Source organism: Toxorhynchites rutilus, chromosome 3, assembly GCF_029784135.1.
Source record: "Toxorhynchites rutilus septentrionalis strain SRP chromosome 3, ASM2978413v1, whole genome shotgun sequence".
NCBI classification, from domain to species: Eukaryota; Metazoa; Arthropoda; class Insecta; order Diptera; family Culicidae; genus Toxorhynchites; species Toxorhynchites rutilus.
In genome coordinates this window covers 42,143,682-42,167,187 of record NC_073746.1, presented here as the reverse complement: position 1 = coordinate 42,167,187, position 23,506 = coordinate 42,143,682, and the positions used below count along the sequence as shown (strand labels likewise).

Sequence of the window (23,506 nt, the reverse complement as noted above, 5' to 3'; positions counted from 1 at the left end):
GAGAACTAATCAAGCAAATGGAGCTAAATTTGGGATGTGAGGGTTTTTGGATACGAGAAATCTTTCTATGATGGTATGACACCCCTCTCTCCACTGAAATGGAGAAGAAGTCTAGTAAAAATAATACACATATTGAAAATCTTCGAAAATTGTGTCTGAAAATAATCTGATATGATAATGTCGAGTTTTGGCAGGAGTACCAAATTTTATAGTAAAGAATAATTTTGAAGGGTTGATTAAAAGATCAATCAATGAACAGTTTTGCGATTGGATCCATGAACGTGCGCTTAGTAACAAAACGTGAAAGTGATAAAAAAAATTTTTTTTTGCGGAACGAAGTTTGCCGGGTCAGCTAGTATTAAATAAATTGAAAACGGGTGGAGCTTAAATTAGTAGAGTACTGTTTTAGGTGTAGGTGCATGTGTGTGTTTTTTTTTATCTTAAAACTATGACCATGATGGTATGTTGTTTTTATTTTTATTTTTTTTTTTAATTTTCAATAATTTTAGTTGATTTATAATAAATTGATAATCATTGTGAAGTCTACAAGAGTTTGAGCATCGCGCGCGTGGACCGGCGTAGTAAAATTTTAAATTGAACATTGGCAAAAGTGAACTGTTTTACTTTGTTTTTGTTTTGTTTAATAAGATCGGTCCATTCCAAGGGGTTGAAAGTGGAAACTGAAAAGAAACTAGGGATAGCTCAACCGGAATACTTGTAAATTTATCCATTTGACAGATGATTGACGAGATCTTTCTGTGTTGTGGCAGATCTCATTGCAGATTCAGATTGACGCGATTATACCCCAGGTTGAATTAAGGGCCTGGAGTATCGGTTGGAATTAGGCTTAGGTTTGCTCAGCTGTCTGGTCTCGAAAACGATTAACAGATCGTTGTCGGGTATCCAGTAAAGCGGGATTTCCTTTGTAAATTAAAAGATGGTACTGACATAGGTATTAGGTTCAATTCCTGATCGGTCAAGGGTCTTCCCGGGTTGGAAATTCTCTAGACATGCCTTGGGAGAGTTACTGGGCCTGAAGTGTCGGCTAGAATTAGGCTTGGGGTTGCTCAGCTGTCTGGACTCGAAAGCGATCGCATTAGTATATCGTTCTCGGGAATCTAGTAAAGCGGGAAATTACAAGGAATCATAGCTAATGCTGATATAGGCATTGGGTTCGATTCCCGATCGGTCAAATGTCTTCCCGGATTGGAAATTCTCTTGACCATGGAATGCCATGGAATATTTAGCGTTCAGATAATGTTCTTACTTGTTCTTTTGATAAGCAATCTATGGCAGAGGTACAACCGGACTGTTTTTTGTTTTTAACTTGCTTTCTGGTTGATTTGATATTACAAAGAAACTCCTCCATATAATTACCCACAAGATAACTCGTCCAGCTCAAACCTATGTAGGGGAAAGAGGTGGGACCATCATCATTACTTAAATTACAGTATTTTTTCTATCCACATTGTCTGATGAATGAACGCTGCATTTCTATATCTATTAGATGAAAACCTGCCCTGTTTTCTGATTTGGCACCATTATACACTGCGATTCACAACTATAGAACCACTCATTTTTTCTGAGTTTCCAGAGATATGTAAGAAATCGGTTGAATTGAAGTATATAGTGTAGAGTACAATATCTATCTTCATTTATAAAACTGGCCATTTCAACTTTATTGTTGTGTTCAGGCGCGAAACATTTAGAAAACTAAAATTCCAGTGTTTCATAACTATAGAACCAGAGGAGGCGATCTGGCGTAGCGGTAACATCCATACCTCTCACGCTAAGGGTCACGAGTTCAATTCTCACTCCCGACATTCTTCCGAAATGGAAGGTAAAAGTGACGAACCAGCCAAATGTGTTGAAAATCACTATAATACAGAAATAAAAAAAAAAAAAAAAACTATAGAACCAGATGGAAACACTATCACTTATTTACAAAATTACCGCCAATTTGACATAAATTACGATGAGTTTCTAATTCGTAGGTGATCTTTAGTTCTCAATCAGTTCAAATAACCCATTCGGGTTGGTTACTACCAAGCTGCGCCATGTTATAGTGGGTATCTCGTTTAAGCTCTTCAAATCACTCATACTGCTGGTAAGCTGCATCTACTATTCGTCCGATCACTCCTCATAAGTTCCTGACAGGATTTTGATTTGGTAAACAATTTGACCAGTCCAAAATCTGAAGCCCCTATTCATTAAACCATGCCATGACCTTCCAGATTTTTTTAATTGATGCCAAATTACTCAATTATCACATTGTTTTTTATGCAAAAACAGCAGTAGATGATTCTGAAGTACTTCGTTGCACTTCTGACTGTTCATTCTCGTTGATGGTTAGCTATCTAAACCAGGCCTGTTTGAGAAAATTCTCCCCAAACTATAAAAATCCCATCTCCAAAGTTGCGGATCCAAAAATTAATGTGGAAGCTAATCCCATGGGTTTCGCTATATCAGGAGAACTTCTCTGACTGAGAAAATTCAACTTGAATAGAATTTCTTCATTTGATTTTTCAACTCGTAACTTTGCAGGCAACAGTTTGGGGTTTGGGGAGAATTTTCTCAGAAGGCCTGGTTTAGATAGCTTACCATCAACACGAATGAACAGTCAGAAGTGCAACGAAGTACTCCAGAATCATCTACTGCTGTTTTTGCATCAAAAACAACGTGATAATTGGGTAATTTAGCATCAATTAAAAAAAAAGTTACAGGAGGGTTGTGTCTGAGACATGACCGCATAGTTGACGTAGGATTCCGTTAGGCTATCTGTTGATTTTGGATATGGTTGAAGAATTAAACTCTGATAATGAATTGGTGGCCCCGAAAGGGCTATTTTGTTTAGTTGTTGAGTATTGTTTGTTCACTCCACCAGTGTTTATAACCGAGTGAAGATGACAGAAGGATGGTAATTAGTTGTTAGATGGTGCGTATCAGATAGAAGATGCCGAAGTGGAATGAGATATGATGAAAACCCCCCTCTGTGACCCTAGATGAGATGCCTCCTGTGTTATGTGTGGATGAATTATAGAAAAAACTCATCAATGTTGTATAAGATAATTATCAATACCGACAATTATCAATTTTTCTCATCAGTAAAAACATGTTACTTTCATATAGAGAAAACATATTTGGAATGGAAAAGGTAATTTTCTTTTATAATTTTTACTTTCTGAGTGTTTATTCAACACAGTGTGAATTTTAATTGCACTAACAACACCTAATACTATAAGTAGAGCATATGGGAAATCACTTTTTCTAATATTTGAAAATAAACACACAAAACAGACAACTCAAACCGAACGACCCGTTCTCGAGCGGGAACACACCTTGGTTTTCATTTATGAAAATTGAAATAAACCGTTTTATATATCAAGTAATTTTTAACACAATTACTACCATATACAATTTTACACTTACACTTGTGCTAAATTTTTCACAGTACACGATCGGTCATTGATATGAAATTTCACGAAGCAATCAACATTGAAGTTCCAAATTTAAATTTAATTTGCTAGAATTAATTGTATCACTCACCTTACTTGCAATATAAAAATGCCTCCGACTTGCATATATTTGCGATGCCGATTTCCCCGAGCACCTTGGTTTTGATGTCACTGTTAGGGAAACGCCGCATGTGTCGTCAATTTCGACCAGTCAGTCAGTATTTCCGTTAGGATAGGGGTTGATATTTTTCAATTGTTCGATGGTTAGTTTCATGACATATATTATTTTATTCAATATAAAAAAAGTTATGGAGTGTCGAAATCGATTGACGCAGAAATTTCATCAATCCATCATGAAATGACTGAGCAGTAAGCGTTTGAAATTGGACAATTTTCACGATGTGCTCGATTTTCGATTTTCAATTTGTACCCCAATATGTTCCCGAAAGACGTAATCCTACGTCAAAATCTGGAAGGTTTAAGGCATGGTTTAATGAATAGGGGAATTCATATTCTGGACTGGTCAACTTGTTTACCAAATCAAAATCCTGTCAGGAACTTATGAGGAGTGATCGGACGAATAGTAGATGCAGCTTACCAGCAGTATGAGTGATTTGAAGAGCTTAAACGAGATACCCACTATAACATGGCGCAGCTTGGTAGTAACCACCCCGAATGGGTTATTTGAACTGTTTGAGAACTAAAGATGACCTACGAATTAGAAACTCATCGTAATTTATGTTAAATTTGCGGTAATTTTGTAAATAAGTGATAGTTTTTCCATCTGGTTCTATAGTTATGAAACACTGGAATTTTAGGTTTTTAAATGTTTCGCGCCTGAACACAACAATAAAGTTGAAATGGCCAGTTTTATGAATGAAGATAGTTATTGTACTCTACACTATATACTTTAATTCAACCGATTTCTTACATATCTCTGGAATCTCAGAAAAAAATGAGTGTAGATAGACGCTGTCCTACTTTAAAAATAATTTCCATCGAGCTCTCTCGTTTGTTCCGTCACTCGTAACCACATTTTCATAAATATTAATTCGAATCATTGAATCAATACACGTGCACTCCTGCTGGTGTTTTATCTGGACTGATGACAATAGCGGAATTTACATTCTTCTTTAAAAAAAACTATTACACTCGCAAAAAATGAATTTTGATTTCGTAATTATTGATTGTATCGCTTCTTCGTAATTTGACATGGTTTAGGAACCAAGAGTTATATTAGGTTTGGGAAAAGAAATGTCGTATATTGTCAATATATGGCAACACTTAAACATATCTTGTGTTGTACATATCGCATCGGGTCATACTATACCGAGATGAAGAATAGAAGGTGGGAAGATTCACGGGTTTTGGTTGTGTTGAACTTTGATTGTGTTAGTAGCCAGGAAGATAGGAAGTTCACATACCAGGCATACCAGTCAGTTACTCAAATGGTACAAAATTGAATATGTCAACGGATAGCGTTGAAAAAGGATGTACAGAAGCTAATTACAGATTTCCAAATCATATTTTTCGAATTCTGAACAAAAAAAAAAAAAAAAAACAGAACATATCACGAACTAAAATGTTTACTTTTTTCTTTGATTTCAGAAATAGTATTCTAATGTCTACTATGTTTGGATTCTAGAGCAACTTCATGGAAGTTTTACTTTTGTCAGCAATTGGAAATACTTTTTTCACAATTAGGTTGCTGAAAACTTCAGTCGTCTAAAACTAAGGCTCAAGCAGAAAACTTTTCGTCTCAATCTAAGTCATACGGAGTCAATTAAATTTATTTTTCAAGTTCATTTTACATGAAATAAACTTGCAACCTTATTTACCATGCACTGTCAAATGTTTATCCGTCAAAGGAACAAATGATTGTGTGACACTGACTTTGTTCGTTTACGTTTTTGGTCGACGTAACGAGAAGTAAAATTGAATTAAAATTAAGTCTGGAACACTTCAAAAATACTGAAATTTTAGTTTCTGTTAAAATGTCGGGCCCTTATGATTTTTAACGCTAGCATTGATTTAGGAAAAAAAAAACTAGTTCGTTCATTTCATTTGCTTATTGTTACTTTTAATAACAACACTTTTCCTATGGATTGGACTATTATAAGAAAAGTAACATACATAAACAAAATCTGTGACGTCACAGATTTAAAAAATCTTCCCACCTTCCATTTTCCATCTCGATACTATACTGCTATTTAAAGACGACAATCTGTGCTACAAGTGTCGTTTTGACAGTGTTGTGATTGTCCTTTTCAGTCTCAAGTCTCTGTAACGATTCGCACAGCACAGCGTTGGTTTGATCGATTTCGTTCTGGTGTAGTGGCTGTCGAAGATACACCCCGTACTGGTAGGCCAATCGTCGTGGAAATCGATAAAATCGTCGAAATCATCCAAGTAGACCGGCATGTGAGCACTCGCTCGATTGGCCAGGAACTAGGTATAGACCATAAAACCGTTTGGAACCATTTGCAGAAGATTGGATTCCAAAAAAAGCTGGATGTATGGGTGCCACAAGAGTTGACGCAAAAAAATCTTTTAGACCGAATCAACGCCTGCGATGCACTGCTGAAACGGAACGAACTCGACCCATTTTTGAAGAAGATGGTGACTGGTGATGAAAAGTGGATCACGTACGACAACCTAAAGCGAAAAAAGTCGTGGTCGAAGTCGGCCCAAACCATCGCCAAGCCTGGGTTGACGGTCAGGAAGGTTTTGCTGTGTGTTTGGTGAGATTGTAAGGGAATCATCCACTATGAGCTGCTCAACTATGGCCAGACCCTCAACTCGGTTCTCTACTGTGAGCAGCTTGACCGTTTGAAGCAGTCGATTGACCAGAAGCGGCCAGAAATGATCAATAGGAATGGTGTTGTTTTCCATCAGGACAACGCTCGGCCTCACACATCTTTGATGACCCGCCAGAAGCTACGGGAGCTCGGATGGGATGTCCTATTGCACCCACCGTATAGTCCGGACCTGTCTCCAAGTGATTATCATCTCTTCCTGTCCATGCAAAACGCTCTTGGTGATACTAAGTTGGCCTCAAAAGAGGCTTGCGAAAACTGGCTGTCTGAGTTTTTTTTTTTGCAAATAAGGAGGGGGGTTTTATAATGGGGGGTTAATGAAGTTGCCTTCTAAATGGCAACAAGTTTGCGGACAAAACGGTGCATTTTTGACTTAAATTGGATAATTTTTACATAACGTATCCAAAGGCCAGAAAGACGTTGTTTTTCGTTGTCGAGTTATGATTTTCCAAAGTTCACCGATCAAAAAATCATTTTATCATTTTTCATTTTTTCATTTATAACCAAAATACACGAACACTTCACTTTGATCGTAACATTCGAAAAAAATCCACGAAAATTTATTATTTTCCGACCTTCCAGACAGGGGTCCCCCCTTAAGGCTGTATTCTTGTCTAGAAATTTGAAAAAAAGCAAAGTCTTTTATTCATATTTCTGAAGTTTTGACATTCAAGAATATACCCTAGAAAGGACTTTCGAAATTTCCATTATTTGCCAGCGTCCACTTAAGTGATGTGGTTTCTAATCTAGTAGTGGAAAAGGGGGGAATTTGGACCACCTAAGCAATTCGCTTAATATTTCCAAACCAATACGGTCTAAAAAATGTCACATTGTATAGTGAGCTACACTTGTTTTCTCTCAATCAGTAATGCTTGATCATTAAAAAAAATGCAATTAATTTCCTTTATTGTTATCAAACTTACAGTTTCGCTGCATCAAATTGTTCCTCTTCTGCAGGCGAACAGAATTTTACTGCACAATACTCGAAAAGTTTGTTTAATCAACGGGAAAAAACCTTAAAACAACGATCGGAAAAATCACATTTTTTGACAATCAAAGTGCTTGTTGTGTTCATGCTACCGTTTCCTTCCACCTGTCGAATTTTACCAAAGGTTTTTTACGTTAGTTACATACGGTTCAATAATAAAAAAATGACATTATAAAAAATCCAAGTTGAGCCGTACTTTTTGAGATAAAGGGGTGGTCCAAATCACCCCTTATGTCCAACTCACCCCGTGTTACCCTACGGCCATAACAATTAGTTCCAAGCGCGTTTTTCTCGAAACTGGTAGCGATAGCGGCATCTTTACTAACTCAGAATCTGTTCGTTTTTTTGTATCAGATAACGAGAAGGGGAGGAATCGTGTACGCCATGGAACAATTTGTTTCAACCCCGTCACTTCAGCTTGTAACTATTCTAATTATTATTTTTTTCCGTTAAATTGTTGTTTTAATGTTAAAAGATACATAAACAAATAATGATATAACTAATGAAGTTGTCTCAATCACTAGATAGACTAGGTAGATGCTAATAATTATTTCTTATTATGTAAGTGGTAAGTGGGATCGCCGAATCAGCTTGTGTTTTGATGTAAAATTGCATATAATTATGGAAGCTTGAATTTCACCAATGTATTAATTGATCTTCCTTAAATAGGTCGATCAGTACTTGAACAATATGATGTTTTACAACGGTATAGATATTTGACAAGTTTTTCAAACAACAATTCTCGAAATCCCCGGTTGGCGCATTCATTTTGTGTAACAGTTTCGCAACGAACTGTCCCATAAAAATGTGCGTCGATTGTTACATGAGGATGTAACTTGTTTCGAGCAGAAAAACGGACCGGAAAAATAGCAGCTACACTGATAATTTATTGTCTCGTTATCATTCGCCGGATGATATAATCGATTACTCTGCCAATAGCGCACCACATTTTCCCGCAGAGTCAACAAATTAAAACCGTCCTTTGTTCAGCGAATGATGATGGCCAAAATGACTTAAACATTTCGCGGTTGGAGCGGAACGAAAGTGATAACAATAGACTTAGATAAAAGCTAGCCGGTCGGCTAGCTAAACAAACATTCATTTGTGATCATTCCATTGGTAAAGTTCAGTCCGTCAGCTTATCGTTCAATTAACCTAAGGCAGCAGCAAAAAGATGAAGGTAAATCAATCACTCCACAATTGTAACGGGAAAACTGCTGATAATCATTGCTTGAATCACCCAGGCCTTCCTCGTGTTTACCATGATCCTTGCGATCGGAGCCTGTGCTGCCATCGACGAGCACCAGCACTGGGAACCTGAACACGGCGATGTCCACCTCGAACACCAGGAGAGCTATCGCCAAGCCAGCAAACTATCCACATCGATCAGAGGTAATGTTCCGGATGAAAAGGAGGATGCTTCCGTTGAGCCAGATGAAGCGCACTCCTACTCCGTGGAGACCGAGAAGAAACTTTCCGTTCACGTTGATCGGCCAGTTCCATACACAGTCGAGAAGCAGGTGCCAATCGTTCACAATGAATACATTGAGGTGCAGAGGCCATATGCAGTTCACGTCGAGCGACCAGTTCCGGTGTACGTCCACAAGAAGGTGGTCGTCGAGAAGCCAGTGGCGGTGACCGTGCGAGTCAAGGAACTCAACAACAAAGGCTGGGGACTGTTCTAAGAACATGTAATTTTGTAACAACGTTAGTTCTAGGGAAATCAAAGTTCGTTGATTTTCCTATGTTTTAATTCCCTATGCGATCATCGGCAAAATAAGTTGTCGACAATTGGATTTGAGGAATCCATTGTCCATCCCAGACTAAATAATTTTAGTTGAATGTTAAATAAAGTAAGATACCTGACGAAATTTCGAAAAATATCCCATGGTTCTTGATCACATTCTGAAGATGTACAAAAGTTCATTACTTTGTACTGCGAGCTGAACACCACGTCTCGTCAACAGTAACGATAGCTTTCAGACAGTTTGAGTGGTTACGAAGAACCTTAAATAATTTCGCAAAGATGCTCATTTCAATAAATTTGTTCGGCCTTTTCTATCTTCTGCGGAAAATTTGAATTTCGTTGGTGCTAGGCCAGATTATGAGAGAGCGTTATGGAGGTTGTACACTCATTCCATGGTGAACAGCTTCCCGTCTAAATAACGAAAACCGTTCCAGTTATAGACATGAGAACCGTATCTTTGGGGTTGTCCAAGCTTATCGTTATTCTTAAGTTGATAGGTTACATATTGGAGTTCATGTCCAGCATTGTCGTGCTGCAAAATAACTTTATCGTGTCTTTGCTCGTATTGTGGTCGTTTTTCCTTCAGTGCACGGCTCAAACGCATCAATTGTCGTCGGTAGAGGTCCTCCGTAATGGTTTCATTCGGTTTTCGCAGCTTATAGTACACCACACCCAGCTGGACCAACCAAATAGACAGCATAACCTTCTGGCCGTAAATATTCCGCGCAGCTGTCGATGTTGATGCATGGCCGGGGTATCCATAAGTTACCCGACGTTTGAGATTATCGTAATGGACTCACATTTCATCGCCAGTATCGATTCGATGCAAAAAACCCATCGGTTTCAGGGCCACACAAACTGCTTCAACGGCATAAATGTGTGGCCCTGAAACCGATGGTTTGTGTAGTTTTCTGGAATGAGCTGACTATTGAATCATACATCATTCTTTCCCTCCCGAGAATAATATGCAAGATGGTGATACACTGATGTTGTAAGCGTTACATGTTTGTTTCACCACGATCGTTATTTCAAATTTCCAATAAACAAAAAAACTAAACCAATTCAATTTGCATTTGGAAATGCATAAAAACAACAACAATGTATGCGTGTGATGCGAAAATGCACGTGCGCTCTTCACCAGATGTCATGAATACCGATCTTTCCTCAAGTTCCTCCTTGGAACACGAAATTACGAAATAATGCTCGGCGATATCATTCACAACACACTATCGACCCTCCTAAAGGGTGTGTCACATCAAATTGCATCACGGAAAAAACGCTGTAGAAATTTAATTTTTAGGAATTATATCTTCAGCTTTCGCTTATAATCAGATAAGAGTGTATAGATCACGTTGGCCATGCTTCACTGTCAATTTTTCGTAAATTTGGAAAAATGTCGTCGAACGAAAAAGGGTGTCGTGAATTAATCCTGTGCACTCATTTCGAGAATCCGGAGTTGTCACATCGGGACATCCGTAAGATGCTGGGAATCGTCCAATCCACGGTCAGCAGAGTACTAAAACGATACTTCGAGAACCTAACCATCGACCGGAATGTGAAGAACGGCAAGAATGGATGCTCCGTCAGTGAAAAAGATCACAAGCGCGTAGTTCAGCAGTTTAGACGTGATCCGAGAAGTTCGGTCCGGGATGTCGCCAATAAGCTGAATTTGTCAAGTTCATTCGTCCAGCGGACCAAGCAGCGGAAGGTCCTGCGTACATACAAGGTTCAGAAGGCTCCTAACCGCGACGAAAGGCAAAACATGGTGGGGAAGACGCGAGCCCGGAAGCTGTACACCGAAATGCTGACGACGCCGCATTGCCTGGTAATGGACGACGAAACCTACGTCAAAGCGGACTTTCGTCAGCTGCCGGGCCTGTTGTTCTTCTCCGCAGAGGACAAATTCAGCGTTCCGGAGGAGATTCTCAAGCAGAAACTATCCAAGTTTGCCAAAAAGTACATGATGTGGCAAGCAATCTGCTCTTGCGGAAAGCGGAGCGCCCCCTTCGTGATGACCGGCACGGTAAACGGGCAGGTTTACCTTAAGGAGTGCCTACAGAAGCGCTTACTACCACTATTGAAGCAGCACGAGGGCCCGACCATCTTCTGGCCGGATCTCGCTTCGTGCCACTATTCAAAGGACGTGTTGGAGTGGTACGAAGCCAACGGGGTCACCTTCGTGCCAAAAGAAATGAACCCGCCCAACGCGCCGGAGCTTCGCCCAATAGAGAAATATTGGGCGATTATGAAGCAGGCACTCCGGAAGAACCCAAAAGTTGTCAAATCGGAGGCGGACTTCAAGAGAAAATGGATTTCTGTTCAAAAATAAAAACTACAACCTGACGTTGTACAGAACCTTATGGACGGGGTAAAGAGGAAGTTGCGAGCATACGGGCTTGGGCTCGAAGTAAGAATAAAAAGAAAATGCCAAAAGTTGTTTAATAGTTTTTATTTTACTGTCTAAAATTTTCAAAAGGATCGGTCTACTGGGCGAATTTCTACAGCGTTTTTTCCGTGATGCAATTTGATGTGACACACCCTTTAGGTGATGCCATCTGCTCCCTGCAGGAGCGAAGCTGCCTAACGGAAATCGCAAGCGCTCAGTTTATACGCTCTGGTTCATATCGAGCGAAGCTTAAATTTCAATATTTACTTTCTCCACAGTTCACATGTTACAATAATTGTTCTCTGCATTTGCAATTCGAGCGTACATTTTAACGCACGACTGATTCGCAGTGGTATACAGAAAAATCCATCACTGATGCATTAGTTGCTCGTTATTGACGGTACGGGTAGGTAAGCACACAAATGGACAGAACAAATGTATGGAAAATGGGAATGCTTACAATTTTAACCAATTCAACCCATTGCAGTTGAAATAAATTTTGATGTGGGTATCGTGCTGGTCGGAATTAATTTCCCTTGGAAGAGCAGTGATGAATAACATGTAAGATTATCAAATATAAACAAGATTTTTATATTTTTTGTGAACTTTAAATATGTATTTACTGAAAATGTGTTCAAGTATATATCACCTTGAACACATTTTCAGTAAATACATATTATATATATATATATATATATATATATATATATATATATATATATATATATATATATATATATATATATATATATATATATATATATATATATATATATATATATATATATATATATATATATATATATATATATATATATATATATATATATACACTCGACAAAAAAAAACAGAGGAACAGAGTGCGACGTCGGGAATATTAAGTGATTTTTGACATGCTGTATCTTCGTGAAAAATTAAAGTATATCGATGGGATGCGCAGTGATTAATCAATTGAATTAGTTGAGGAGACCAAAAGACGATTGTGTAAACGACAAAGAAATACTAAATGTAAGAGATACTATATCAAATAAGAGACGATTAATGAACTGACCCTCATTTGAGAGGAATTATTTAATTTGTGTGATAAAATAAACATTTTAAAAATTTGGAATACATCTTTTCTTCGTTACGATAGTAACATACGTTTAGCCGTTTTTTCAAAGTTTGGAGTAAATTAGAGAAGCATTTAATCGCAAATCGTACCGGAAGTATAAAATCATACGCGACTCTCAGAATGAACGATTCGTAACTTTCGTCTTTATGAGTTTGTGGGTGAAGAGTGCTTGTATGTATGGAAATGCGTATGAAGATGTGTAAGTATCATCACTTGCAATATTTGTACCTATAAAGGCATGGAAACGAAAGTTCTGAGAGTCGCGTATGATTTTATACTTTCGGTACGATTTGCGATAAAATGCTACTCTAATTTACTCCAAACTTTGAAAAATCGGCTAGAAAAACGGCTAAACGTATCAATATAAAACGTTCACAGATGTTTAGGAAATACACTAGGCTACAAGCTTGTCTGCAAATATTAGGACTTATTGTGGTATTTGCAGAATTACAGTAGATTTTCTAAAGCACTATAAAAATCCTGTTTTTGGCACTTTTTTGAAATCGATGCAAAAATTATCCTTGTGCAGAATTTATTGGATTTTTAAAAACTCGGAAATTACTGAACCGATCGACGAGAAAATTTGTATGTAGGGTTTTTGGGGCCGGAGAAGGTTTTGATGATAATATGAGACCCTCCCACCTCTCCAAGGGGGGCTGCCATACAAATGAAACACTAATTTTTAGCCTCGATAAAAGTTTCTATGGAGGTTCGACTTTCCTCCCCTCTTTCTACGCTACCGTGCAAATGAAGAGGGGAGGCGGGTTTGCATAACTAATTAAGCAAATCAAACCAAATTCGGCATGTGGAGGATTTAGGGAACAATAAATGTTCCTATGGTGCTACGACACTCCTCCCCCTCCCTAAGGAGGGGCTGCATAAATCGAGAACTAATCAAGCAAATTGATCCAAATTTGGCATATGGAGATTTTAGGGAGTTGTTTCTATTGTGGTTCGACACAATAACCGCCTCTCTAAGGAAAGGGGGGCTGCCATACAAATGAAACACAAATTTCTGCATAACTCGAGAGCTAATCAAGCAAATGGAGTCAAATTAGGGATGTGAGGGTTTTTGGATACGAGAAATGTTTCTATGATCTCTCCTCTCTTCTCTGAAAAGAAGAATGGGTCGCATAAAAATATTACACATAGTTCAACCAAACATGGCAATTGAACATTTTCGGAAAACTCTGAAGGAAAATGGGAAAATTCGAAAAATTCTGTCCCCATATGTTCTTCAATTACATCGAGATAAGCGTTATTAGTCAATTTGATGTTTGCGCTAACGAAATTGATCTTTGTTTAGATGTGGAAATGGCACTCTTCCTCTTCACTCCTATATCTTGTTCTATCTATATAAATAAAAATATATCGTAGAATGTGTTGATAAGAGCAAAACTCGAGAAAGGAATTGTTCGATTTAGGACGAAGTTTGCCGGGTCGGCTAGTATCAAATAAATCTAAGAAAATTTCCGATGCGATTAATATGCAAATTATCGAAATCCATTCGCAGCAAAATAGTTACTAACGTTAGAACTATTTCATAACAAACGTGGCTAGATTTCTGTTTCTGCAGTCTTACCGAAGGACGTAGTTCTACGTTCAAACCATAAGAAGCAATATATACTGACTTTGCTGCGACAATCCGCTGGTTCCTGTATTGCTACCATATAAACAATTTCACTTTTATAATGCGTTCTCAGAATGTGTACAAACCAAGGTTAGTGCAGAGCAGAGCACTGATGCGGAGAAGCAAAGCAGAGAGTATATTCACAAATGTTCCGACCTTACCTCTGGTGTGAGTGTTAAAAAGATCCGTTTAGGATTTTCATGCTAGCCTCGCTCCAGCCAGCGAGTGATGATTAGCATTTTAAAATATCAAAATTTCACAAAGCAAGTTAGCAATTTATGTGCTCCCGTAGCCGAGTGGTTAGCGTCACACCTAACATGCCGGGGGTTCGTGTTCGATTCCCGTTCTGATCGGGAGAATTTTTCGTCAAAGAACTTTCCTTCGATTTGCACTGTGGTCACGCGTATTCTAGAGGAATGCATTCGAGGCGTGTTATTTGGCATAGAAATCTCAACTAAGTAGGGGAGAGGGGGGTACATTTGGGCACTTTTTTTCCCTTGATTTTTAATATTTTTTGTAAATTTAAAAAAAATCCTGAATTCATCCTGGTTGTCATTTGGACATCAATGTATCATATGAGCGTGTTAGAGGTGTGCGTTGATGCGATTACGAATGGTTTATTCGAATTTTTCAAAATTGCCTTTTTGTCCGAATGTGCCCCATTTATGGGGCAGTTTCGGACAATCCTAGGACACTTTCGGACAACGAAAAACAAAATAAAATATTTATGTTTACCAACAATTACTTCCGTTTCCTCTTATTTCCAGCACATTTTGCACTTTTCTGTTTATCAGTATTTGTTTGAAAGGAAACTGCTTGTTATGAGAGTCAGTAAAAATTCTTGATTTTGCTTTCTTCCGTTTTCGAGTGGTGCTTTTCCGCGGTGAAGTTTTTGGAAAAGGTTCAACATTTTCCGGGGACAAAGTTGCCAAAGTAAAATCTATCTGTGCTGTAGACGCAAAGTTTTGCAGCATTGTTGTATTACCCGATGAGTCAGTTGCTACCTCCGCTCCAGTAGGTGAAATCATTTGAGCATTCAAAATCCTTTTCCAAAAGAAAACATTTCTTGAGGATGGACAGCAACCTGTCATTTTGAATCCAGCTAGGATATTAATCAGATTGAAAGAAGCATTATCGATTCTTCCAGACTGACGTTTTACCGAAGAAGTCGTTAGTGTTGATCACACACACGTTCTTTTGGAAGTAAGATACACTCCATGGCCCAGACTTGTTCACACTAAAAGGTGTTTTCCATAGTAGGACCCTGTGTGCATAATATGTATATAAATACATGCCTGAGAAAATAGAGCAGCTATGTAAGGACATCTACTCCTGTCTCAGCTGTAGTCCTTTACAAATTAGTAAGTTTGCTGAAATATAAACTCTCTTTAAATTGAAACCCTTGAAAATCATCAGCCACGCTTTGGCTTCCATTAGAAAGTTTTGATAAACATATATTGGAACGTTATAAACCACTCAAAATTTATTTTGGATTTGGATTCTGAATGGTGATCCGAGTAAGATCGATCTATGACAGTTTAAATGACTCTTTTGACGATATTCTATGAACAATATTAACAGATTTTTTAAAGCGAAAGTCCGGAATTATTTACTTTGCATTCGAGCATTTCAAGATTATTCAGAACGCTTTTTTGAGACAGACTATATGAAATTTATCTGAACAACGTACAGTTCGATCAGGAAAATTATGTCAGTTTGGATAATGTTTACGCAAGTGCCGCAACTGGAATGTTGATCAATGAATGTTTGTAAAAGTTCAGACAACGCCGTAACTGAATTGAAGACCGATTCGATAAGTTTTTATACTGCACTCTACAATCATGTTCTAAAATGATTTAATTTAATGATCCTTTGATCACCAACATGACGATAATTGATGACTAATGCCATAGAAAGGAAGCAAATTTTCATGAATTTGTTTTTTGCAAATAAAATTTATTCTGATGTTAATGTAATGGTGGACGAAATCCCCATCTACCAAGGATAAAGAACCAAGGCGGCCCCAACATTGGCCTCAAAAAAAATTTCATTGCGAAAAACATTAAGTAAAAAATAATGAATTTCACAATGAAAAATACGCTCCGGTGACGTCAATACGCAAGTACCTACATATTGGCACTGTCAATGTACATCCTATTTTTTTATTCCTAACTAGTTGACCCGACGAACTTCATCCCGCCCAAAATAGATTTTTTTATTTGAATACATCCACGTTTTCTTACTAAGTGAACGTTAGTGAGTCCAATCACTTAACTCTTTATTTACCCTTTAACCCTTTACAATTTCCTTTTACTATAAATTGTCTAGTACTTCTACAAAAACTCATTTTAATATAAAATTATTTTCAGACACAATTTTCGTTCAAGATTCTTCAAGCATTTGGAAATAACATGTTTCTCCGTTGCATGGAATACATGTTTGATACAGAGAATATTACAAAATAAAGACATCTCTCGGATCATTCCTTCCTCGGGTTTATGGCACACCAACACATTTGGCCTTCCATTTTAGTTTATATAGATAGAAGATACAGGAATGCGTTATTCCGTCTTAAAATCCTTTTCCACTTTTTTGAATAAAAATCAATTTCGTTAGCGCCAACATCAAATGGACTAACAACGCTTAGCTTATTGTAGAACATATGGGAATTCAATTTTCCGAATTTTCCGATTTTTCTCTCCGCCATATAGATCTACGGGAAGAGACGAATACAACGAAATATAGATAACTCAAATTGAACTATTCCTTCCTCGAGTTTTACGCTTACCAACACATTTGGGCTTCCATTTTTATTAATAGATATAAGCAAAATTAGAAAAAAGTTAAAAAAAAACAATTCCAGTTTTTTGCCAGTTTTTTTTAGTTTTCTAGCTTTTTCAAAAATTTGATTGGCATCTCTGCGTGTCGGAGAGAATGCATGAACAGAATGACGGAGAAACACACGAACACATTGAACATTATGTGCTTGAAATGTACGGTTTGCAGTCAGCATTAATTTTCTTCTACCATTTAAAGAATACTTCTGTGAAATCACTGTGAACATTTATCGAAGTTTAAAAAAAACTCGAGGACTGTGATCTGTAAGTCTATAGGAAGATGAAGATGACACTCAAACGTAACAACAATTCAAGGACCAATTGAATGTAACTCAATGAACCATCTCCATACGTTTGAAGGTCATGGGAAAGAATCTGAAGATCAGAAAATTAATTTCAATTGAGGTAAATGAAAGGCAGCAGAAAAACCGAAAAATAACATGCTGCTCGCCAGATACAAAAAGAAGTAATTTCTTCATCCGATTGGCAACGAAAAGTGGATTTATTTCGGGAATACTAAGCCTAAAAGCGACGTTGCATGTCCAAATCGCTATGGAAGACAATACTCTGTGCTTGATAGGCTCAAAAGTGTGACAAGTCACTTTGTTCGTTCGGATTGTTCGAGGTTCTGTTTCTTCCCCGGACACATAGTGAATATAACAACAGAGGAAAATACACCAGTATTCAATAAACGATATAGGATATTTAAAAACAAACACTTACCTAAAATAAAAAAAAATCTAAGAGGATTATAAAACAAATATTAAAAAGAATTCGAAAAGGTATATAGATTAAAATGACGGCACAGAGTCAACACAACACAAACCCAGGTTAATAATCAGCCAAGACAACACTACACGACGAAATACACGTCGCAACAGTTGGTAAAATTGTAACACAGGCGGTGTAACTCGACCCGAAAAAGATATGGCGGGTTTTAGAAAGTTCCGCCATGATCGACTGGGGCACTTAAGCTTGAACCACCGGACAGAAGGGACTCAGAAACAGTGGTGATATCAGTATACATCTAAATACATTCCACGGAAAAGAGAAAGTGAACGTTCCTTCCCATTTTCCACCGCTCAAAAGACCCCGTTTCCGGATGAAGTTCTGTAGCGAAAATTGTATCGCTTTGCCATCGGTTGCGCAACAGATAGTGAGGACCTGTGCTTTCCACGAGTCAGGTTCCAACTTCTTGTCTCGTCGACGATTTTCCCTGGTTTCTCAGTTTAAAAGTACGTTTTAGGGAAACATATTCCGGTCTGCACAACGACAAGCGAGTACAAAAGCCCTGACAAGCATGTATTTGCAAAGCGAATTCCCCCAGGTACATTAATTTTGAAGTCCTTGTTAGGGAAACACAACTTGGTGGTAACAAAAATATCCCCGACTTACATGTATATTTGAAGAGCAGATTTCGATATCGACATTGAAGTCTGTGTTGGGGAAACCGTAAACCGGACTAATCAAAATTGACAGTTAGGGCGTTTGAATAAAGGTAATATTATATTATCAGGCACGTAGCGTAACCGGCACGGCACGTTTCATGCAAGACAAATATTATTGCGTGTGTTTCAAATGTGCATGCATATATATAGCGGAACGGCTCCGGGCATACACAGCACGCTTCAGACAAATGCATGAAGGAATTCTCGAAAAGAATATTTTGCCGGTGCCGGGCACGAACTACATGGGCGAGTAGCACCATACATACAAACCCAACGTCGAAGTTCGTGGTGTGGGTGCGTTCGTCGCTCTTCGGTACGACATCGGTTCAATCACCAGTAGCATTTCTCCGCTCCGTCTGCGCTGCCGGTCCGTACAGAGAAGTTGCTATGCCTGATGATATGAATACATCATGTATTTGTCTGCCGGTGTCGGTACGTGCCGTTTACGCTACGTGCCTGATAATATAAAACGGCCTTAACGCTTAACATTTTACAGTTATTCAATTGTTCACCTTATGAAAAATAATATTTTATTAATGAGACGCGTAGAAATATTTCCTATCAATTGGAGCAAACATCTTTCCGATCTGTTAAGAAATGTTCGAGTTATAATCATTCGAAACACGGGTAGGGCTAGCACACAAATCGGCAGAACAAATGTGTGGGAAAGAAGGAAGTTCCTCCAGTTTTCATGAATTTAAACCATTTAGAGATCAGCGAATTGTAATGTATATCATATCAAACAAATCTTAGAGAATTTCCGATTCGATTGGTATGCAAATCACGAGAACTCGTTCACAGTGAAAACAGTTATTAACGTTAACTTTATTTCATGAAAAATGTGACCTGTTTTCTGATTTGGCACCCTTCCTGTAAGACGTAGTTCTACGTCAAAATATAATAAATTGCTGTCGTAAAACTATAGAGACACGTGTGTTTTCCCTTTTTCTAACCCCCTCTCGGGTTAACCAAGATAGGCTATGATTGAACCGACCCTGAGATGAACCACAGAGTCCATGCGGGCAGCTAGGGCGTAACAGGCCTTTGTTACAAAAGAGTTTGATCTACTATGAGCGAAAGTTAATACTGAACGCAACAGACAATCAATGACCCATTTGAATAGTGTTTTTGGTTAAAAATGGCCGGAGTACCATGAAAGGCAACACAAAGTGATTCAGTTGCATGATAATACTCCTTCGCGTGAAACACTGCAATCATCTAATTCTTGAAATATTCCACTTTAGTGAAGAATGTTTCCACAAAATAGCCTGAATGAACAAATGGTATTAGTAAAAATAGCTTATGCGCCCTTAAGACTGTTATCGTTTCGATCTGGAATCATTCCAAATATTACCGGTACAATAATGTTACGAGTATTAGTGCCACATTTCAACAAATTACAGACTTATTACATAGCTGGAGAACCATCATAATTAGCTCCACTGTGAGCGCGTTATTCCATTTCGTCTGGTCCGTAAATACATACATTTTTCTAGGGTGTGAGTGTCCGATTCTATGGAATCCATCCCAATCCATCCAATCCTTTCACTGAACCAACCCCGTTTGTGGGAGTGTAAGGTTCACATTTCGAATATTTGCGTGCATCATCATCATTTGTTTCACTCACTGTGGTCCGCGCTCGTCCCAAGGCCCACAACACACCGGGTATGTAATCAGTCAGTCTGTAATCCGAATCCACTGACAACGACGGCAGGGTACTGCACTGGAATGGCGGTTCCGTGGTCCGTCCCCGCGTTATGGATGTTGTTTCCGCATTCATAAATTTCGAGGGATAGAAGTCCAAACCTTCCAAAGTCCCCCAAATACTGACACGGTGGAACATTACGACGAAACGAAGACCACGCACATCTGTTGAGTATAGACTCTGTTGTGGTAAATATGCCTCGGATTCTCAGATTACGGATATTCACCGTATGGATCGAAAATTTCCAACGGTGGGATCGATAATACGTCCAACGTGTTTTGTTTTTCTCGAAATTTGCACACCAATTGCGCACACATTGAGTGCTGTGCAAACAAAAACCAGAACCTGACACGCCCGGACCTTCGATCTTTCACAAGAAAAATATTGTAAACAATTTGCATTCGGCATTTTTTACGATCCACCCGCCGCGACACGAAAGTCATTTTAATTTAATTATTTATGATTCATCAATTGTGTATACACACACACACACACACACATCTGCCAACATCGCCGGTCTTTGTTTTTATTTTCTTCTTCGCTTCCCTTCCCCGTGCCCACTCCCAAACTCGGCTCGGCGATGAAATAAATTGTAATTTTCGATAGCGCAACGCCACGGCCGAATCTCCGGAATCGAAACCACATTTTGGTGATGATTTTTTTCGAATCAATGCAAGCGCACACCTTTCATGATGTTTTATTCTTTCGACAGGAGGGGGGGGGGGTGCTCCGAGAGCAACGGAAAACACAGGTGAGAAGCGTAAAATATTTTCCATCGATTGGCCAAAAGGAAACCGAACGCACCAGGATGGAAATTTTCATACCGAATCCCTTTCACGTAGAAGTGAATTTTCATTTCCACCACCAACCGGGGCGGATCTTTCGTTCGATTATTTTGGTACGGTTTGGCGTGGAGACTTCCCCTCTCGTCAAGTGGAATCGAATTAATTCAAATGAGCCAATTATTTGAAAACGTTTTCCACTCTGAGCGACGGTCGGTTCTGAAAAACGTGAAACAGATTGGCATCGAACAACTTTTGACAACACAATTGATTATTTTCACCGGTGCTACGGACAATTTTCATAAGTTGTTATGTCAGCGCAGTTCAACTAGGATGGTGCATTGTTATGAACACTTATGAGGTGGCGAAAGCAATGAGTTACATAAGCGATTTCAAGAATTAATTTATTACAACTATTCAACAACGTGGACATTCCGCAAGCTAAAACCAGTGTGACTTACGGTCACTGTTGTGCACCGTGATGTGTTTGGTAACGTACACTGGGACGGGTTTCTCAAAATGAACTGCATAAGGTTTTGGCACTTCGACATATTCCTTTTTCACGACCGGAACCTCCACGGGGTAGGGAACTGGCCGGTCAACGTGGACTGGTACCTTATGTTCCACGAAAACTGGCACTTTCACCTCGACCGGGTACGGAACTGGTCGATCGACGTGCACTGGAACTTTCTTCTCGACTTCCACTGGATAGGGCACAGGGCGATCCACGTGGATTGGGACTTGCTTTTCCACCTCCACTGGGAACGGACGGTCAACGTGAACCGGAACCTTCTTTTCCACCACAACTGGGACCTTCACTTCGACTGGATACGGAACGCGGACCTTTTTCTCCACGTAGACTGGACGGTCTATGTGGACCGGGACTCTTTTCTCAATGTACACCGGAACTTTCTTCTCGACCGGATAGGGAACGGGACGGTCGACGTGAACCTTCTTCTCGACGTACACTGGAACTTTCACCTCTACCGGATATGGTACTGGTCGGTCCACGTGGACGGGCACTCTCTTCTCGATGAACACCGGAACCTTCTTCTCCATCCAAACCGGAACCTTTTTCTCGACCTCCACCGGATAGGGAATATGCTTTTCCACCTCGACCGGATAGGGCACTGGAATTTTCTTGGTGATAGTGGTGGATAGGTGTCTGACCTCACGGTGATCGCCTGCTCCGTAGCCCAGCTGCTCCCAGAGACCACGCTTGCCCTTCTTCGAAGACTCGTCAACTGCCGCACAGGAAGCAATGGCCACTGCCATAGACAACACTACGAACGCCTGCAAAAAAGTTTGCCTCAATAGCTGATTATCAACCCACGAATGCGTTTCGCGTACCTTCATCTTTGAAACCACCGCTGATCGAACTGCGCTCCAATGATGTGGATGAAAAGACCACAAGAGAATGATAACGTTTCGACTCGATCTCGCAGCGTCTTTTATATTGAAAGATGATGATGCCAGAAACACACCCACTCCGGACAACTGTTGACCAAGTTACCGTTCTTTCTGCGTGTAATTATAGCATTTATGTATCACCTGTCGGACTTTTTGCGCTAGCATGCTTATCCGCTGAAAGCGATGATCAATTGGAAAACAATTAAAATATTTCACCCCAAAAGCTATCGCCTGAGCTAATTGCAAATTTGTTGCGTTTGGGTGTATCGCACAGAATGGTATAATTACGTTGCAAATTGTGGTTGATAAAAGAAAAAAATTAATTTCATCCTGAGAACATGCGATCTACTTTTTTTTCCAGAACAGATTTATTTTGATAATTGTTATCGTGAATAACATGGTAGCAGTTGTAATTTCTACTCCTACCAGAATGGTTCCAGCCAGGGTTGCCACATGTACAAAATATTGTGTATTTTACAGATTTTTCGCCAAATTTCGGATACAGAATCTGTATATACAGAATTACAGATTTTGAACAAAAATACAGAATTTACAGATTTTTTTTTAATTCAATTTTAAATATTGAATTCATTACAGCGCATACATAGCTTACCTTACCTTAATTGATGAAAAAATTGAACGCAATGAGATGTCTTTCGTTGGAGGCAGTTGTTAAGCGAAATCTTGAGCGTTTTGAATAGCTTAAACTTTGGTTTTCGTTCCATGTTCAGTAAGACCATAATCAATCCGCCAATCTTATATTGACTCATTTAAACAATCCTATGACTAAACCGATTATTCTGTTCCTAAACTTTTTTTCTACCGCTCATCAATAAAGTCAATTGCACTTTTCAATCAGAAAGTTCTCAATTTTGCGAACTTAAAAATGAAACAAGTATGTTATCGTGATCATATTGGGTAGTTTATGTTTTGAAAGCTATGCGCAACGATTCGCTAATGCTGACCTTTTTTTTATCCCAACAGTTTAGTTTATTAGGCTCATTTAGCAATTCAGCTGTAATAGAGCCGAATTCATTCGTGTACATTTTTTATCTTAAGGTAACTTTTGTAACTGTTACTATTTTGAGGCGTTAGAGTATCGCTATCTATCGATAAACATTTGTTTTTTTTTATCTATAATACAGTAGCCGTGAAGGCGCAAGATAATTCCTATTCTATCGATGCACA

General features: G+C 38.8%; 2 protein-coding genes across 2 annotated transcripts; one reads left to right on the top strand and one right to left on the bottom strand.

Moving 5' to 3' along the window:
• Window positions 1-8,355: 8,355 nt before the first annotated feature.
• LOC129779993 (uncharacterized) lies at window positions 8,356-9,055 on the top strand. The gene is made up of 2 exons (XM_055787826.1): window positions 8,356-8,439; window positions 8,504-9,055. Exons 1-2 carry the CDS (start codon window positions 8,434-8,436, stop codon window positions 8,942-8,944), a joined length of 447 nt encoding a protein of 148 aa, XP_055643801.1. The 5' UTR covers window positions 8,356-8,433; the 3' UTR covers window positions 8,945-9,055.
• Window positions 9,056-21,348: 12,293 nt separating this feature from the next.
• Window positions 21,349-22,310, bottom strand: LOC129779220 (zinc finger protein 512B-like). The gene is made up of 2 exons (XM_055786573.1): window positions 22,259-22,310; window positions 21,349-22,201 (listed from the first exon to the last, which is right to left on the bottom strand). The coding sequence occupies exons 1-2, from the start codon at window positions 22,262-22,264 to the stop codon at window positions 21,350-21,352; spliced, it is 858 nt and encodes a 285-aa protein (XP_055642548.1). The 5' UTR covers window positions 22,265-22,310; the 3' UTR covers window position 21,349.
• Window positions 22,311-23,506: the final 1,196 nt, after the last annotated feature.